General features: G+C 36.9%; 1 protein-coding gene across 1 annotated transcript; it reads right to left on the minus strand.

Moving 5' to 3' along the window:
* Positions 1 to 16,837: 16,837 nt before the first annotated feature.
* On the minus strand, positions 16,838 to 19,211 carry LOC119723103 (tctex1 domain-containing protein 1-B-like). The gene has a single exon (XM_038193628.1). It carries the CDS (start codon positions 18,781 to 18,783, stop codon positions 18,334 to 18,336), a length of 450 nt encoding a protein of 149 aa, XP_038049556.1. The 5' UTR covers positions 18,784 to 19,211; the 3' UTR covers positions 16,838 to 18,333.
* Positions 19,212 to 19,678: the final 467 nt, after the last annotated feature.

Below are 19,678 nucleotides of genomic sequence, written 5' to 3' on the forward strand. Positions count from 1 at the left end.
CCGAAATGCTCCCGGGGGGGGGGGGTCATTTGCCACCCTCAATTTCAATGGTGGGCATCAGAGTTATATCAGTCCGATGACGTTCATCCGACTGATGAAGGCTGCTCAATCATTTTGGGCAACTTCTACAACATGATTTCGGTCTATTGCTAAGCATGTTTTTTCTCGCCGTTACTACCTGAGGCTATTTGGCGGCGGTCATGTTGCGGACCTCCTCCGCAGCATGTCCGTTTGGCGGGAATTCCATTCCGAGACCACAAATAGGCCTCAGATTTTGGCCATTTTATTCTCTTTTTATGATGCTTCAGGGATTTTGCGGGCAAAGCACTTGACCCCTGCTTTTGTCGGTTCAGGCACAAGATGATTACGGGATTAATCACAAAAGGCAGTCTGTACTATTACCTAGTTTGTTGATTGATTTATACATCAGTTACACTTGAAGTTTATATATCATTATTTGAGCATATCGCAAACAAGCTTATGCCGAAACACGGCCACACAATTATTGCTTTTGGTTTTAAGATATTGCTTTTAATAGTTGGCCATTCTGATGTGGTTTAATGGATTATTAATTGTTTCTTATTATATGCTCGTGGTATTTGTGTACTCAGCTAATGACGGTTGCATTGTGTACTATTACTGATTCTGGTTTTGCATCTTAATTATCTTGCTCATGGCAATTGCAGTTCCGCGTCACCAGTTCGGACCGGAATTAACAGTATCAATACTGTATTGCTTATAATTGCGGTTTTGCTATCAAGCTTTGGAGGGGAGCAGACTTTGACAAGATTGTTTTAACTATACTTGCTAAGTATAATTGCAGTTCCGCGCTATCAGCTTCGGGCGGGAACAATCTGTGAGAATAATGCTGAACAATCTGTGGTATTGTTGCTATGTATACATGTAATTGCTGTTCCACGCTATCAGCTTTGGGCGGGAACAATCTGTGAGAATAATGCTGAACAATCTGTGGTATTGTTGCTATGTATACATGTAATTGCTGTTCCGCGCTATCAGCTTCGGGCGGGAACAATCTGTGAGAATAATGCTGAACAATCTGTGGTATTGTTGCTATGTATACATGTAATTGCTGTTCTGCGCTATCCGCTTCGGGCGGGAACAATCTGTGAGATTAATGCTGAACAATCTGTGGTATTGTTGCTATGTATACATGTAATTGCAGTTCTGCGCTATCAGCTTCGGGCGGGAACAACCTTTTACGTTATTGCCAAATATATTTGCAGTTCTGCGCTATCAGCTTCGGGCGGGAACATGATGTTTGGCATATTGAATAAACGGCTGCTCAGGCCACAGGTAACAAAGAATGCTGAGTGTGCAGCCTCTGATTCCGGTCGCTTGTGTCTTTGGTAGCATGCGGGGATAATCGATTTGAGGCAAATGGAATTGAAGCTTCAAATAATTTATCACCGCTGGACCGTTGACAGGGCTGGTTGGAAGGTTGGCCATTCCAGGTCACTCCCCTTGTGGCCACAATGATTTAAGTGCATGAACTAGTTCACTTTTAATGAACTGGTAACTGAAAGTTCGAGCACACGGTCACTTTTGCTTGAGCAGCCGCGCGGTTAGGTCTTGCAAGGAAGTTTTGTCTTGCTGAAAAAATCCCTCCTCCTCCCCGTTCGTAGCCACCTTTTTGCACATATTCCGCTTAAACATTGCCTTGGTCAATTTTGTTTTTTCGGATTGCTTGATTATGTTTGCGTGATTTTGCCGATTCTAGAGTGTTTGACGCAGTAATCTTGAATTTGAAGTACTCGGTTGCCATTTTTAGCGGAGCCAGAAAGGAATTTCCCCCTTTTTTCCCACAGTGGTTTTGAGGGGGTTTTCGCCTTTCTTAGAAGCGGCATTATCACTGACAGACATGTCCGTTTGGCGGGAATTCCATTCCGAGACCACAAATAGGCCTCAGATTTTGGCCATTTTATTCTCTTTTTATGATGCTTCAGGGATTTTGCGGGCAAAGCACTTGACCCCTGCTTTTGTCGGTTCAGGCACAAGATGATTACGGGATTAATCACAAAAGGCAGTCTGTACTATTACCTAGTTTGTTGATTGATTTATACATCAGTTACACTTGAAGTTTATATATCATTATTTGAGCATATCGCAAACAAGCTTATGCCGAAACACGGCCACACAATTATTGCTTTTGGTTTTAAGATATTGCTTTTAATAGTTGGCCATTCTGATGTGGTTTAATGGATTATTAATTGTTTCTTATTATATGCTCGTGGTATTTGTGTACTCAGCTAATGACGGTTGCATTGTGTACTATTACTGATTCTGGTTTTGCATCTTAATTATCTTGCTCATGGCAATTGCAGTTCCGCGTCACCAGTTCGGACCGGAATTAACAGTATCAATACTGTATTGCTTATAATTGCGGTTTTGCTATCAAGCTTTGGAGGGGAGCAGACTTTGACAAGATTGTTTTAACTATACTTGCTAAGTATAATTGCAGTTCCGCGCTATCAGCTTCGGGCGGGAACAATCTGTGAGAATAATGCTGAACAATCTGTGGTATTGTTGCTATGTATACATGTAATTGCTGTTCCACGCTATCAGCTTTGGGCGGGAACAATCTGTGAGAATAATGCTGAACAATCTGTGGTATTGTTGCTATGTATACATGTAATTGCTGTTCCGCGCTATCAGCTTCGGGCGGGAACAATCTGTGAGAATAATGCTGAACAATCTGTGGTATTGTTGCTATGTATACATGTAATTGCTGTTCTGCGCTATCCGCTTCGGGCGGGAACAATCTGTGAGATTAATGCTGAACAATCTGTGGTATTGTTGCTATGTATACATGTAATTGCAGTTCTGCGCTATCAGCTTCGGGCGGGAACAACCTTTTACGTTATTGCCAAATATATTTGCAGTTCTGCGCTATCAGCTTCGGGCGGGAACATGATGTTTGGCATATTGAATAAACGGCTGCTCAGGCCACAGGTAACAAAGAATGCTGAGTGTGCAGCCTCTGATTCCGGTCGCTTGTGTCTTTGGTAGCATGCGGGGATAATGATCCAGTTACCTGATAATTTGTTTGAAAAATTCCAGATGTAAAATTGGGCAAAATTAGATGTTTATGAGAAAAAAAAATCAAATTGTCAGGGGTTAACCTTGCATTTTTTTAGCAAAATAGGGAAAAATCAGATGTTTCTGGAAAATTGCAGATTGTATGGGGTTAGATGTTTATGAAACATTTCAAACTGTGAGGGGTGAATATTGCATATTTTAGCGAAATTGGGCAAAATCAGATGTTTCCGAAAAATTTCAGATGTAAGGGATTATCCTTGCTTTTTTATTGAAATTTGGCAAAGTTAGATTTTTATGAAAAATTTCAAATTATAAAGGGTTAACCTTGCATTTTTTAAGCGAAATTGGGAAAAAATCTGATGTTTCTGGAAAATCTAAATGTGCCCAGATACAAAGAGTAGAAATCTACGCGTCTGCCTTTTGAAAATACACAATTGCGATACGTGTTCACTGTTGCGTAATGATCCGCCTAGCGCACGACTGTTTTGCACATTAGGCTGTGTTATGCAGCTTCCTAACAAACCAAACACACTGGGCTCATTATATCGACTTGTTTTTACCCATTAAGGTAAAGCAAATGGACCCAGTAATCTTCCTGGCGCGTTTGCTCACCTATAAAGACAACTTTTCTCAGTTTAAAGAAAATTCTAAGGTAACGAAATGGCCGAGTGGTTACGATTCGTCGTCCACGGTTAGCGGGGTCCCGGGTTCGAATCCCGCTGGTGTCTTTTTGGTTTTTAACGTATGAGTTCAATTATTCACTATAAGAGATTTAATTTCCCGTCGTAAAGTACCAACAGTACCTTAGCTTAATCGGTAAGCACTGCTGCTGGTACTGTCCGCGAGTTCCAGGTTGGCGCCTTCGTACAGGTTCAGGGCATGTGGTCCACTCGGAGGATCAGGGCTTAGGGGCCGCCCTGTTCCTCCCTTAGCTCTTTGCTTTTACATGGTGCCTGGCCCTCCGGGGTTATATGGATGGATAGGGAAGGAAGTGTGTATTAGTCGGGGACGCCGAGACCCCGGAAGAGAACTAAGGGATCGGCTGGGGCATTGTTATGGCTCAGACCGATCCCTGAAAGCTTGACTAGCACATAACTTTTTGATTTTTTTTTTACCCTCTATCTTTTATACTTTGGTTTAGTTTGATATCTACAGCTGCTCGGCAGGTCTACGGGTAGTATTAAAGTTGAAACAAAGGTGTATGTCATAAATCAATGAATATTTCATAATTGACTTTTGGAGTTTCGTTTGATCAATTTGACTATCATTATACATGTATAATGACGCGATTGCCAATTGACGTAAGAAACGCCATAAATTATACTGGGAAAGAATAAAGATGTACATTGTAATATAAATATATTTATACATCTTTCAAATAACGTGTCTTTAATTGTGAGCATTCCAAACAATACAGTAATTCGCAATAGTAATAGAATGGTATATGATAGCACGATCAATGCGTCTCTATTAAATTAAAAAAATAATATAATTTAGGCCCCTATGTGTGAAATATTCTTTGATTGACTATGAGCATTCCATACGAATGAGTTAATTCGCAAAATATAGCAACAACAAAAGAGAAAGGAAAAAGAGAAAATTCCTTTACCCTAAAAACTGGAAAAATAATTTGTTTTAAAAAAGTCCAATGGGACACTTCATGTATTGATTTAACAGTTTGCAAGGAGTTAGCCTTACATTTTAGCAAAATTGGGAAAAATCAGACGTTTCTGAAAAATTGCAGCTTGTAAGGGGTTAACCTTGCATTTTTAGTAAAATTTAGATGTTTATGAAACATTTCAAATTGTTAGGGTTGAATCTTGCATTTTTTAGCGAAATTGGGCAAAATCAGATCTTTCTGGAAAATTTCAGATTGTAAGGGGTTAACCTTGCTTTTGTAGTAATATTTGGCAAAATAAGATGTGTATGAAAAATTTCAAATTGTAAGGGGTTAACCTTTCTTTTTTAGTAAAATTGGAAAAAATTAAATGTTTATGAAAAATTTCAAATTGTCGGTGGTTAACCTTGCATGTTTTAGCAAAATTGGGCAAAATCAGGTGTTTATGGAAAAATTCAGATGGTAAGGGGTTTACTTTGCATTTTTAGCAAAATTGGGCAAAATCAGATTTGTATGAAAAATTAAAAATTGTAAGGGGTTAACCTTTGCCAAATTAGGGCACTATAAAAGCAAGGTTAACCCCCTTACATCTGAAAATTTCAAATTGGTAGGGGTTAACCTTGCATTTTTTAGCAATATACGGCAAAACCAGGTGTTTATGGAAAATTTCAGATGGTAAGGGGTTTACTTTGCATTTTTAGCAAACTTGGGCAAAATCAGATTTGTATGAAAAATTAAAAATTGTAAGGGGTTAACCTTGCCAAATTAGGGCATAATCAGATGTTTCTGGAAAATTGCAGATTGAAAGGGGTAAACCTTGCATTTTTAGTAATATTTAGATGTTTATGAAACATTTCAAATTGTTAGGGGTGAATCTTGCATTTTTTAGCGAAATTGGGCAAAATCAGATGTTTCTGAAAAATCTCAAATTGTAAGGGGTGAACCTTGTATTGTTAGCGAAATTGGGCAAAATCAGATCTTTCTGGAAAATTTCAGATTGTAAAGGGTTAACCTTGCTTTTTTAGTGATATTTGGCAAAATAGAGATGTGAATGGAAAATTTCAAATTGTAAGGGGTTAACCTTGCTTTTTTAGTAAAATTGGGCAAATTTAAATGTCAATGAAAAATGTCAGATTGTAAGGGGTTCACCTTGCATTTTTAGCAAAATTGGGAAAAATCAGATTTGTATGAAAATTCAAAAATTGTAAGAGGTTAACCTTTGCCCAATTAGGGCAAAATCAGATGTTTCTGGAATATTGCAGATTGAAAGGGGTTAACCTTGCATTTTTAGCAAAACTGGGCAAAATCAGATGTTTCTGAAAAAAATTCCGATGTAAGGAATTAACCTTACATTTTTTTTAGTGAAATTTGGTAAAAAATTAGATGTTTATGGAAAATTTCAAATTGTAAGGGGTTCAGATTGCAATTTTTTTAGCAAAATAGGGCAAAATCAGATGTTTATGGAAAATTTCAAATTGTTAGGTGTTAACCTTGCTTTTTTTAGTAAAATTGGGAAAATTTAAATGTTTATGCAAAATTTCAAATTGTCAGTGGTTAACCTTGCATTTTTAGCAAAATAGGGCAAAATCAGGTGTTTCAGTATGGAAAATTTCAGATTGTAAGGGGGTTAACTTTGCAGTTTTAGCAAAATTGGGCAAAATCAGATTTGTATGAAAAATCAAAAATTGTAAGGGGTTAACCTTGCCAAATTAGGGCAAAATCAGAAGTTTCTGGAAAATTGCAGATTGAAAGGGGTTAACCTTGCTTTGTTTAAGCGAAATTGAGAAAAATTAGATGTTTCTTAAAAATTGAAGATTGTAAGGGGTTAACTTGGCATTTTTAGCATAACTGGGCAATATCAGATTAATATGGAAAATCTCAAATTGGGGTGAACCTTGTATTTCCAGCGGAAACTTTACATCTGGATTTATAGAAGCATCTGATTCTGCCCAATTTTAGTAAAATATGCTCCAAATTTTGCTAAAAAAGCAAGGTTAACCCCTTACCATTTTAGATTGTTCAAACAAATTTGATTTTGCCAAATTTTACTAAATATACAAGGTACACCTCTTACAGTTTAAAATTTTTCATAAACATTTCTTTTCGCCCAATTTTGCTAGGAAAACAAGGTTAAGCCCTAACAATCTGCAATTTTCCAGAATCATCTGATTGTGTCCTATTTTGCTTAAAAAATGCAACAAAAACCCCTTACAATTTGATATTTTTTCATGAACATCTAATTTTTCCCAATCTTATTCAAAAAGCAACCTTACAATCTGCAATTTTCCAGAAACATCAGATTTTTCCCCAATTTCGCTTAAAAAATGCAAGGTTAACCCTTTATAATTTGAAATTTTTCATAAACATCTAACTTTCACTAAAAAATGCCAAATTTCACTAAAAAAGCAAGGATAATCCCTTACATCTGAAATTTTCCAGAAACATCTGATTTTGCCCAATTTTGCTCAAATCCAAGGTTAACCCCTTACAATTTGAAATGTTTCATAAACATCTGATTTTGCCCTATTTTGCTAAAAAAAAATGCAAGCTGATCCCCTTACAATTTATAATGTTTCATAACCATCATATTTTTACCAAATTTCACTAAAAAAAAAAAGTAAGGTTAATTCCTTGCATCGGAATTTTTGTCAGAAACATCTGATTTTGCCCAATTTTGCTTAAAATGCAAGGTTAACCCCTTTCAAACTGGAATTTTCCAAAAACAACTGATTTTGCCCTAATTTGGCAAAGGTTAACTCCTTACAATTTTTGATTTTTCATACAAATCTGATTTTTCCCAATTTCGCTAAAAATACAAGGTGAACCCTTTAAAATCTGAAATTGTTCATGAACACCTGGTTTTGCCGTATTTTGCTAAAAAATGCAAGGTTAACCCCTACCAATTTGAAATTTTTCATAGAAATCTGATATTGCCCAGTTTTGCTAAAAATGCAAGGTTAACCCCTTTCAATCTGCAATTTTCCAGAAACATCTGATTTTGCCCTAATTGGGCAAAGGTTAACCTCTTACAGTGTTTGATTTTTCATACAAATCTGATTTTCCCCAATTTTGCTAAAATTGCAAGGTGAACCCCTTACAATAAGACATTTTTCATAAACACCTGATTTTGCCGTATTTTGCTAAAAAATGCAAGGTTAACCCCTGACAATTTGAAATTTTTCATGCACATTAAAATTTGCCCAATTTTACTGAAAAAGCAAGGTTAACCCCCTTACATCTGAAATTTTTCAGAAACATCTGATTTTGCCCAATTTTGCTAAAAATGCAAGGTTCACCCCTTACAATTTGAGATTTTTCATAAAAATCTCATTTTGCCCAATTTTGCTTAAAATGCAAGGTTAACCCCTTTCAATCTGAAATTTTCCAGAAACAACTGATTTTGCCCTAATTTGGCAAAGGTTAACCCCTTACAATTTTTGATTTTTGATACAAATCTGATTTTGCCCAATTTTGCTAAAAAAGCAAAGTAAACCCTTTACCATCTGAAATTTTCCATAAAAACCTGGTTTTAACGTATTTCTCTAAAAAATGCAAGGTTAACCCCTACCAATTTGAAATTTTCAGATGTAAGGGGGTTAACCTTGCTTTTTTAGTGCCCTAATATGGCAAAGGTTAACCCTTTACAATTTTTTATTTTTCATAAAAATCTGCTTTTTCCCAATTTCGCTAAAAAAGGCAAGGTTAACCCCCTTACATCTGAATGTTTTCAGAAACATCTGATTTTTCCCAATTTTGCTAAAAATGCAAGGTTCACCCCTTACCATTTGAGATTTTTCATAAAAATCTGATATTGCCTAGTTTTGCTAAAAATGCAAGGTTAACCCCTTTCAATCTGCAATTTTCCAGAAACATCTGATTTTCACTAATTGGGCAAAAGTTAACCCCTTACAATTTTTGATTTTTCATACAAATCTGATTTTTCCCAATTTTGCTAAAAAAACTCAAGGTGAACCCCTTACAATTTGAGATTTTTCATAAACATTTAAATTTGCCCAATTTTACTACAAAAAGCAAGGTTAACCCCTTACAATTTGAAATTTTTCATTCACATCTTATTTTGCCAAATATCACTAAAAAAGCAAGGTTAACCCCTTACAATCTTAAATTTTCCAGAAAGATCTGATTTTGCCCAATTTCGCTAAAAATACAAGGTTCACCCCTTACAATTTGAGATTTTTCATATCAATCTGATATTGCCCAGTTATGCTAAAAATGCCAAATTAACCCCTTACAATCTTCAATTTTCAAGAAACATCTGATTTTTCCCAATTTCGCTTAAAAAAGCAAGGTTAACCCCTTTCAATCTACAATTTTCCAGAAATAACTGATTTTGCCCTAATTTGGCAAGGTTAACCTCTTACAATTTTTGATTTTTCATACAAATCTGATTTTGCCCAATTTTGCTAAAAATGCAAAGTTAACCCCTTACAATCTGAAATTTTCCATGAGCACCTGATTTTGCCGTATTTTGCTAAAAAATGCAAGGTTCACCCCTTACAATTTGAGATTTTTCATAAAAATCTGATATTGCCCAGTTTTGCTAAAAATGCAAGGTTAACCCCTTTCAATCTGCAATTTTCCAGAAACATCTGATTTTGCCATAATTGGGCAAAGGTTAACCTCTTACAATTTTTGAATTTTCATACAAATCTGATTTTTTCCAATTTTGCTTAAAATGCAAGGTGAACCCCTTACAATCTGAAATTTTTCATTAACATTTAAATTTGCCCAATTTTACTAAAAAAAGCAAGGTTAACCCCTTACAATTTGAAATTTTCCATTCACATCTTATTTTGCCAAATATCACTAAAAAAGCAAGGTTAACCCCTTACAATCTGAAATTTTCCAGAAAGATCTGATTTTTCCAGATTTTGCTAAAGTTGCAAGGTGAACCCCTTACAATAAGATATTTTTTATAAACACCTGATTTTGCCGTATTTTGCTAAAAAATGCAAGGTTAACCCCTGACAATTTGAAATTTTTCATGCACATTAAAATTTGCCCAATTTTACTGAAAAAGCAAGGTTAACCCCCTTACATCTGATATTTCTTTAGAAACATCTGATTTTGCCCAATTTTGCTAAAAATGCAAGGTTCACCCCTTACAATTTGAGATTTTTCATAAAAATCTCATTTTGCCCAATTTTGCTTAAAATGCAAGGTTAACTCCTTTCAATCTGCAATTCCCAGAACCATCTGATTTTACCCTAATTTGGCAAAGGTTAACCCTTTACAATTTTTGATTTTTGATAAAAATCTGATTTTTCCCAATTTCGTTAACCCCTTTTAATCTTCAATTTTCCAGAAACATCTGATTTTGCCCTAATTTGGCAAAGGTTAACCCTTACAATTTTTGATTTTTGATACAAATCTGATTTTTCCCAATTTTACTAAAAATGCAAGGTTAACCCCTAACAATTTGAAATTTTTCATGCACATTAAAATTTGTCCATTTTTACTAAAAATGCAAGGTTCACCCCTTTCAATCTGCAACTTTCCAGAAACAACTGATTTTGCCCTAATTGGGCAAAGGTTAACCTCTTACAATTTTTGATCTTTCATACAAATCTGATTTTTCCCAATTTTGATAAAAATGCAAGGTGAACCCCGTACAATCTGACATTTTTTATAAACACCTGAATTGGCCCTATTTTGCTAAAAAATGCAAGGTTCACCCCTTTCAATTTGAGATTTTTCATTAACATTTAAATTTGCCCAATTTTAGTAAAAAAGCAAGGTTAACCCCTTCCAATTTGAAATTTTTCATTCACATCTTATTTTGCCAAATATCACTAAAAAAGCAAGGTTAACCCCTTATAATCTGAAATTTTCCAGAAAGATCTGATTTTGCCAAATTTCGCTAAAAATACAAGGTTCATCCCTTACAATTTGAGATTTTTCATGAACATCTTACTTTGCCTAATTTCACTAAAAAAGCAAGGATAATCCCTTACATCTGAAATTTTCCATAAACATCTGATTTTGCCAAATTTTGCTGAAATGCAAGGTTAACCCCTTACAATTTGAAATTTTCCATAAATATCTGATTTTGCCCTATTTTGCTAAAAAAAAAATGCAATCTTAACCCCTTACAATTTGAAATTTTTCATAAACACCAAATTTTACAAAATTTCACTAAAGAAAAAAGTAGGGTTAATTCCTTACATCGGAATTTTTTTCAAAAACATCTGATTTTGCCCAATTTTGCTAATATATGCAAGGTTCACCACTTACAATTTGAGATTTTTCATAAAAATCTCATTTTGCCCAATTTTGCTTAAAATGCAAGGATAACCCCTTTCAATCTGCAATTTTCCAGAAACATCTGAATTTGCCATAATTTGGCAAAGGTTGACCCCTTACAATTTTTGATTTTTCATACAAATCTGATTTTTCCCAATTTAGCTAAAAAAGCAAGGTTAACCCTCTTACATCTGAAATTTTTCAGAAACATCTGATTTTGCCCAATTTTGCTTAAAATGCAAGGTTCACCCCTTACAATTTGAGATTTTTCATAAAAATCTGATATTGCCCAGTTTTGCTAAAAATGCAAGGTTAACCCCTTTCAATCTGCAATTTTCCAGAAACATCTGATTTTGCCCTAATTGGGCAAAGGTTAACCTCTTACAATTTTTGAATTTTCATACAAATCTGATTTTTCCCAATTTTGCTAAAAATGCAAGGTGAACCCCTTACAATCTGACATTTTTCATAAACATTTAAATTTGCCCAATTTTACTAAAAAAGCAAGGTTAACCCCTTACAATCTGAAATTTCCCAAAAATGCAGGGTGAACCCTTTTTCATGAACACCTGGTTTTGCCGTAAAAAATGCAAGGTAAACCCCTAACTATTTCAAATTTTTCATGCACATTAAAATTTGCCCAATTTTTCTAAAAAAGCAAGGTTAACCCCCTTACATCTGAAATTTTTCAGAAACATCCGATTTTGCCCAATTTTGCTAAAAATGCAAGGTTCACCCCTTACAATTTGAGATTTTTCATAAAAATCTGATATTGCCTAGTTTTGCTAAAAATGCAAGGTTAACCCCTTTCAATCTGCAATTTTCCAGAAACATCTGATTTTGCAATAATTGGGCAATTTTTGATTTTTCATACAAATCTTATTTTTTTTCCAATTTTGCTAAAAAAATGCAAGGTGAACCCCTTACAATTTGAGATTTTTCATAAACATTTAAATTTGCCCAATTTTACTACAAAAAGCAAGGTTAACCCCTTACAATTAGAAATTTTTCATTCACATCTTATTTTGCCAAATATCACTAAAAAAGCAAGGTTAACCCCTTACAATCTTAAATTTTCCAGAAAGATCTGATTTTGCCCAATTTCGCTAAAAATACAAGGTTCACCCCTTACAATTTGAGATTTTTCATATCAATCTGATATTGCCCAGTTATGCTAAAAATGCCAAATTAACCCCTTACAATCTTCAATTTTCAAGAAACATCTGATTTTTCCCAATTTCGCTTAAAAAAGCAAGGTTAACCCCTTTCAATCTACAATTTTCCAGAAATAACTGATTTTGCCCTAATTTGGCAAGGTTAACCTCTTACAATTTTAGATTTTTCATACAAATCTGATTTTGCCCAATTTTGCTAAAAATGCAAAGTTAACCCCTTACAATCTGAAATTTTCCATAAACACCTGATTTTGCCCTATTTTGCTAAAAAAAATGCAAGGTTAACCACTGACAATTTGAAATTTTTCATAAACATTTAATTTGCCCAATTTTACTAAAAAAGAAAGGTTAACCCCTTACAATTTGAAATTTTTCATACACATCTTATTTTGCCAAATATCACTACAAAAGCAAGGTTAACCCCTTACAATCTGAAATTTTCCAGAAAGATCTGATTTTGCCCAATTTCGCTAAAAAATACAAGGTTCACCCCTTACAATTTGAAATGTTTCATAAACATCTAAATTTTACTAAAAATGCAAGGTTAATCCTTACAAGCTGCAATTTTCCAGAAACATCTGATTTTTCCCAATTTTGCTAAAATGTAAGGCTAACTCCTTGCAAACTGTTCAATCAATACATGAAGTGTCCCATTTGACTTTTTTAAAACAAATTATTTTTCCAGTTTTTAGGGTAAAGGAATTTTCTCTTTTTCCTTTCTCTTTTGTTGTTGCTACATTTTGCGAATTAACTCATTCGTATGGAATGCTCATAGTCAATCAAAGAATATTTCACACATAGGGGCCTAAATTATATATTTTTAAATTTAATAGAGACGCATTGATCGTGCTATCATATACCATTCTAATACCATTGCGAGTTACTGTATTGTTTGGAATGCTCACAATTAAAGACACGTTATTTGAAAGATGCATAAATATATTTATATTACAATGTACATCTTTATTCTTTCCCGATATAATTTATGGCGTTTCTTACGTCAATTGGCAATCGCGTCATTATATAATGATAGTCAAATTGATCAAACGAAACTCCGTTTTGATTATAGTCAATTATGAAATATTCATTGATTTATGACATACACCTTTGTTTCAATTTTGATACTACCCGTAGACCTGCCGAGCAGCTGTAAATATCAAACTAAACCAAAGTATAAAAGATAGAGGGTAAAAAAAAAATCAAAAAGTTATGTGCTAGTCAAGCTTTCAGGGATCGGTCTGAGCCATAACAATGCCCCAGCCGATCCCTTAGTTCTCTTCCGGGGTCTCGGCGTCCCCGACCAATACACACTTCCTTCCCTATCCATCCATATAACCCCGGAGGGCCAGGCACCATGTAAAAGCAAAGAGCTAAGGGAGGAACAGGGCGGCCCCTAAGCCCTGATCCTCCGAGTGGACCACATGCCCTGAACCTGTACGAAGGCGCCAACCTGGAACTCGCGGACAGTACCAGCAGCAGTGCTTACCGATTAAGCTAAGGTACTGTTGGTACTTTACGACGGGAAATTAAATCTCTTATAGTGAATAATTGAACTCATACGTTAAAAACCAAAAAGACACCAGCGGGATTCGAACCCGGGACCCCGCTAACCGTGGACGACGAATCGTAACCACTCGGCCATTTCGTTACCTTAGAATTTTCCTTAAACTGAGAAAAGTTGTCTTTATAGGTAAGCAAACGCGCCAGGAAGATTACTGGGTCCATTTGCTTTACCTTAATGGGTAAAAACAAGTCGATATAATGAGCCCAGTGTGTTTGGTTTGTTAGGAAGCTGCATAACACAGCCTAATGTGCAAAACAGTCCTGTGCTAGGCGGATCATTACGCAACAATGAACACCGCAATTGTGTATTTTCAAAAGGCAGACGCGTAGATTTCTACTCTTTGTATCTGGGCACATATAGATTCTCACCTCCCTCTTCAGCTATTTCGACTTTCTTAAAAAGAAAAATAGAGACTGTCAGCGAATCTCCGGGAGTTGAAATAAGGATCGTCCCCTCGATAGACCTCAGACTCAGTAAAGTTCAACATTGGGCTCTTTTTCAACAGCTGTTTTTGCGGAAACTTTACATCTGGATTTTTTAGAAGCATCTGATTTTGCCCAATTTTAGTAAAATATGCTCCAAATTTTGCTAAAAAAGCAAGGTTAACCCCTTACCATTTTAGATTTTTCATACAAATCTGATTTTTCCAAATTTTACTAAATATACAAGGTACACCTCTTACAATTTAAAATTTTTCATAAACATTTCTTTTTGCCCAATTTTGCTAGAAATACAAGGTTAAGCCCTAACAATCTGCAATGTTCACCCCTTACAATTTAAAATGTTTCATAAACATCTAACCCCATACAATCTGCAATTTTCCAGAAACATCTGATTTTTCCCGATTTTGCTAAAAAAAAATGCAAGGTTAACCCCTTATAATTTGATTTTTTTTCATAAACATCTAATTTTGCCCAAATTTACATCTGGAATTTTTCAAACAAATTATCAGGTAATAACTGGATCATTAAACGGGGCAGGTGCACATCGGCCTTGGAGCTCAGACCATGTGTCATGCACTCCTCAATGCATAGATGATGCACATAACACTATGGGTAGTACAGGCACAGCTGGGGGTACTGCCCAAACAATGATGAACGCATTGCGTATGCTTAAAGAATTACCCACAATTCCGGTTTTTACCGTTTAGGTCTGGCTCTAATCACTTTACGCGATCCCCTGACGTCTCATACACTGACTTTAGGCAAAATAGTCAGACTTTCACGGTCTAGCAACCAGACTTTGACTCTTAAAGAAACATCGAATGAAAAGGGAAATATCGAATGCATATTGCAAAAGATCGAATGCAAACATACCGATGAAACATCGAATACAAATCGCTCGAAATGTCAAACATAATTATGTGTGAAACATTGCTCACATATATATCGCAAATAAACTGTAGAACAACACACACAATTGTATCGAAAAACATCGCACATTTAATGCAAAAAATCGAACATAATATTGAAAACATCGCACATATATATCGTCAATAACATCGCACATATAAATTGAAAATCGCATATAAATGTACAACATCGCACACATATATTGAACATCGCACATATATTGTAAAACATCGCACAAATATATTAAACATCGCGCAAATAATGAAAAACATCGCACACTTATATTGAACATCGCACATAAATGTAAAAGATAACAAACACATATTGAACATCCAACATAAATATTGCAAAATATTGAATATTGCAACGTTTGACACGCCATATTGGTCAACTATAGTCCTTGCGCGAACTTGGCCAAGGTTTCCTTAGGTGAACCTGCGGAAGGATCATGACCGATCAGAGAGAAACCCGGCCGCCCAAGGGGCCGAGGTTTGGTTCTCCCCGGCCGGCCCGTGCTCCAGTGGGGCGCCGGCTGTCTTCCGGGTGTAGTCGGGAGTGTCCCACAACAGAGTTTTGGAAGCATGGCGCCGCCGAGTGCCGCGCCAGCGCATGGGGGAGACGGCGCGGCCGGAGCGGGTCGCCCGGGGATGCCCGGGCTAGGTCTCGAATGGACAGTAAATCGGTGCAAAATTGGCTACGCCGGCCAACTCACGATTTACATGCCCTCAAATTCTTCGATATTTGAACATACTGTGGGTCATGAACTTGAGAGTTTGTTTTAAAAAAAAATAGAGGTGGAGGCCTAGCCAGGCGCGGTTCTACCCCTAGCCCCCCCCCCCTCAATTTTTGTCTAGCCCCCCCAAAATAAATTCCGTAAAAAAAATTGTATTAGCAAAAGAAGGATTGTGATGTACATGCGAACGGTCTCCCCTAAAGAAGAAATAGCTGTGACAAGGGTGCATTAGTTAATATAGTGTGAATGATTTTAGGATTTTATTGGCGCTCCCCATTGAAAATACTGCATGAGCCCCCCCCCCCCCCCCCCCTATTGATTTTCGGAGGCCTAATTGTCTGGAAAAAAATAACCGGTCAACATTTCAGCACGCCTCCCTGAAAAAAATCTGGATTCACCGAGCTAGCCCCCCCCCCCCAAAAAAATATTGGTTCTAGAACCGCGCCTGGGCCTAGCACAGGACTGTGAGCTTGTAGTTTTGTGCAATTTGGATGAAATTTGGGCCTATTTTGCTCCAGTTTGTTGTGGCATCGTTTTTCAAAATGGCGACGGGCTTCCTGACTACTTTAAGGGGTGATCATATTCGGATGGAAATTTCTCCTAAAAGTCATCGGTCGACCCCCCAAAAAAATTGGTAAGAAAATGAAAGATGAAGAAATACGCTTTAATTTGATGTGTCACACACTGTGTCTCGAACCTTTGGAGAGTTGTGAGTATTTTTCCTGAATTTCGGAAGTGGGGGCATTTATCACTGGGGTCTATGGCAATTTACCACTGGTCTGCAACCCTATGGGAACAATCTTCCAAACGTCGATTCCAAGGTGATTGAAATAGCACCTGTACCGATCATTATATATGGACGCAGCGTTAATGCGTAGCTAGCGCATCTCCCTTTATCATCTAAAAGCCAACCATTACATCTAGAATCGATTATCAATACACACTAGACAATCTACAGCTTATAACGGTACTATAGACTTTGCCTATAACTGTCCGAACCGTTGTTAACCGGCGTTCGATCCAGGGGCCGCGCGGCCGGCCGCGGGGAAGTTAAGAACACAAAGAATACACTGCTATCGGTCGATGAGATAATCCCCTTTTAATCTGCCTCTACATGACTGCATGATGTGTATTGGCGATGTTTCACTAGATTTCAAGGCGAGTATTTTATTTCACTAGAGGCGATATATCTTCAACATTAAATTTCACACGCCTTTAACAAAACCAAATTAGTCATTTACCATTCAATTTCAAAGTTTGGTCACCCTCTTTATACTCACGGTGACGGGCGTAAATTGCATCTTAATGGATGTTCTTGACCAAAATCATATAATTATATTTTTAATAGTGATATTATACAACATTTTCTCGTGAAAACGCCTACTGACATTGGGCGTTAATATCAGGGTTCTTTTCTTGTATATAACACTTCAAATCTGTTGAACGAATAGAGCAAGTTGAACCAAATTAGGCCTACATAATTAGGATGAAGATTGATTAGTTCAATAAAAATGCTTTGTATTCGTTCTTTCAAATTGTAAACAAAAATATAAACCATATTACGAATTTATTGTTCAGTTTCAAACATTGGACTGCATTCTGAGTTTCTTGTGAAACAGAAACGATTTAAGGTGTTGTAATCATCTTGGAAAATAAACTTGAGTCATGGCTTACGGATAAGAATACTTTTGAGGAATAAGCCTGTACACACTGCAAACATAAACATATCGTTGGTTTCTGCATGGATTCTTACATAATTTTACATATAGATTGATGTGTACTCAACTTTAATGATATTAAGGTTGCATACTCCATGCTCTTCAAATGATAGATTTTTTTCTCTCCTATATTGTATGTTTTGTTTTAAAGGAAAAAAAAAACTTTGTTCCGATTTTGGGCACGTGCAACCCCCTGAAAAGGTAAGTTCATTTTGCGCACAAATGAAATTGAAAGCCAAATTATTGTGGGGTCGCAAATAATTTGAATTTATATAATTCAATAACTTAAACGTCAGTGAAGGGGTTTTTTTTTCGTTTGATGTCTCATTCAAAAGTGAATAACTTTTATAGGAAAATACTAAGTGAAAAAAAATAGCGCGTTATTGCAACTTTGATTAACACACACTGATGACAAACCTAAATTGTAAAATACATTCACAATTATCAAATACTAAGTTATTACAAAAACAAACAGTGGGAAAACTATTATTGGCCAAACAATTGGGCATTTAGGCCCTATATGTCGACCACGTAATTATGACGGTATGAGGTCAAAACGTGGACGATTTGTATTTGATTGATCCAAGTTGTAAGGTAGTAAAATAAGGAATCACACTTAAAAACAAGTAAAACCAAACAAACTAATACCTGCTAAATTGGTTCATAAAGTGCCAAATGTTCAGTTCAAACTGATCGGCCTTATTAGATGTAAAGGCTGCCCGATGTCTTTTGGAGACAGGTGCAAAGGCTGGCCGTCACAAAACCTTATATTCTTGGCACCGTAAATAACATCCTGACGAGAACATTGCAGCAAGCCACACACAAAGAACAGTTTTCTGGGGCGGGAAAGCCTCATTCTTGATAAATCCCGTACACTACTCCAAGAGCATACAGAGACCCGTTCTTGAAAGTGAACTCGGAGTAAGTATCGTACTTCTCGTTCCAGACGCACTGGCTAGCAAGAGACGAGGCGTTCTGGTCGAGCGAGCCGATGGTCACGACGGCGACAATCTTGTACCGGTCGAAGTCCAACTCCTTGACTCTGTTCTTGATGGTGTCGGCGAGGTATCGGCAGAGATTCTGGCTCCGCTCCGGCTCGTATTTGGCTTCCCGTAGCTCCGCCTCCAGCACATCCTCGATGATGTTGCCAGCACGGTGCGACATGAACTTCTTGTCGGGCTCCATCTTGTAGGTACACTCGTAGCGGGCCTGGGGACGGGTGCCTCCCAGGGGCCCACCTCCTCGAGCCTCGCTGCTGCGCTGGGTGGACGCGGACAGTTTGCTGACGGAAACTTGGGCCATGGCGACGGCAGGGAGGAAGATCCTCGACAAGAGTATGTGGTATTCCTTTAAACAGTACAGCACGGTGCTATACAACTACAAGGGACAACAGGATACAAGTTCAAAGGTGTTTGACTTTGCTTGTCAGTGACTTGTCAATAGGTGTAGGCCTACCCGGAGGGCACATCCACCGTTCATGTGCCACACCAATTAAACCGTAACCGGCTCATGTGATGGTTGTCACGTTTTGCTTCAAACTCCACCAGTGCAAAAATGGAGAACAAAATGTTGAATGAACCGTGATGTTTCGAACAGCCAAGTTTGGTTAAAGTCAAGCACCAGCAGTTGACTGTTGGCAATGCTGGGACAACTATATGCGCCGCGGCCGCCCGGTGTTTTTTTGCAACCAGGGGCGATGCATTCGCATTGTTCATCGATTTCCATGCCTATTGTGTCTGTGCAGTGTAATTTTGAGCGGTCTGCATTTGGGACAATATTCCACAAGCGGCTTAGTGTTGGTCTGTTCTCACACAAAAGAAAGTTTCATGATCAATAAATATAACTGTGCGGTCCGCCAGTAGGCGAATTTGGAGGTGGCACGATGTGCTATTAATAAGTATCTTCTCGTATACAGTCATACGGTATGACCGTGCATATAATGAGGAAACAGGCTAACATTGACTGAATACTCATTATTAGAGTTTTTCCGTGGGTTGAACCGTTGAAGACGCCCAAAATAGAAGAAAACATGGATTTTTTTTTCATTAAACTTAAAACGTTCAAAAATCGTAAACAGACAGAATGAATTTTTTGAAGAGCAAAAAGACAGTTGTACTAGGCATATAGATACAGCCTACAGGGTGGTCCAACCAAAAAAACCGGAACCTCAGTACCCTGAGACTCAAACCACATCAAT

Source organism: Patiria miniata, unplaced genomic scaffold, assembly GCF_015706575.1.
Source record: "Patiria miniata isolate m_02_andy unplaced genomic scaffold, ASM1570657v1 HiC_scaffold_16, whole genome shotgun sequence".
In the NCBI taxonomy this organism is placed as follows: domain Eukaryota; kingdom Metazoa; phylum Echinodermata; class Asteroidea; order Valvatida; family Asterinidae; genus Patiria; species Patiria miniata.

Excerpts from the sequence above, each read along its gene's own strand:
- LOC119723103 (XM_038193628.1), bottom strand. The coding sequence starts at position 18,783 with ATGGCCCAAGTTTCCGTCAGCAAACTGTCCGCGTCCACCCAGCGCAGC.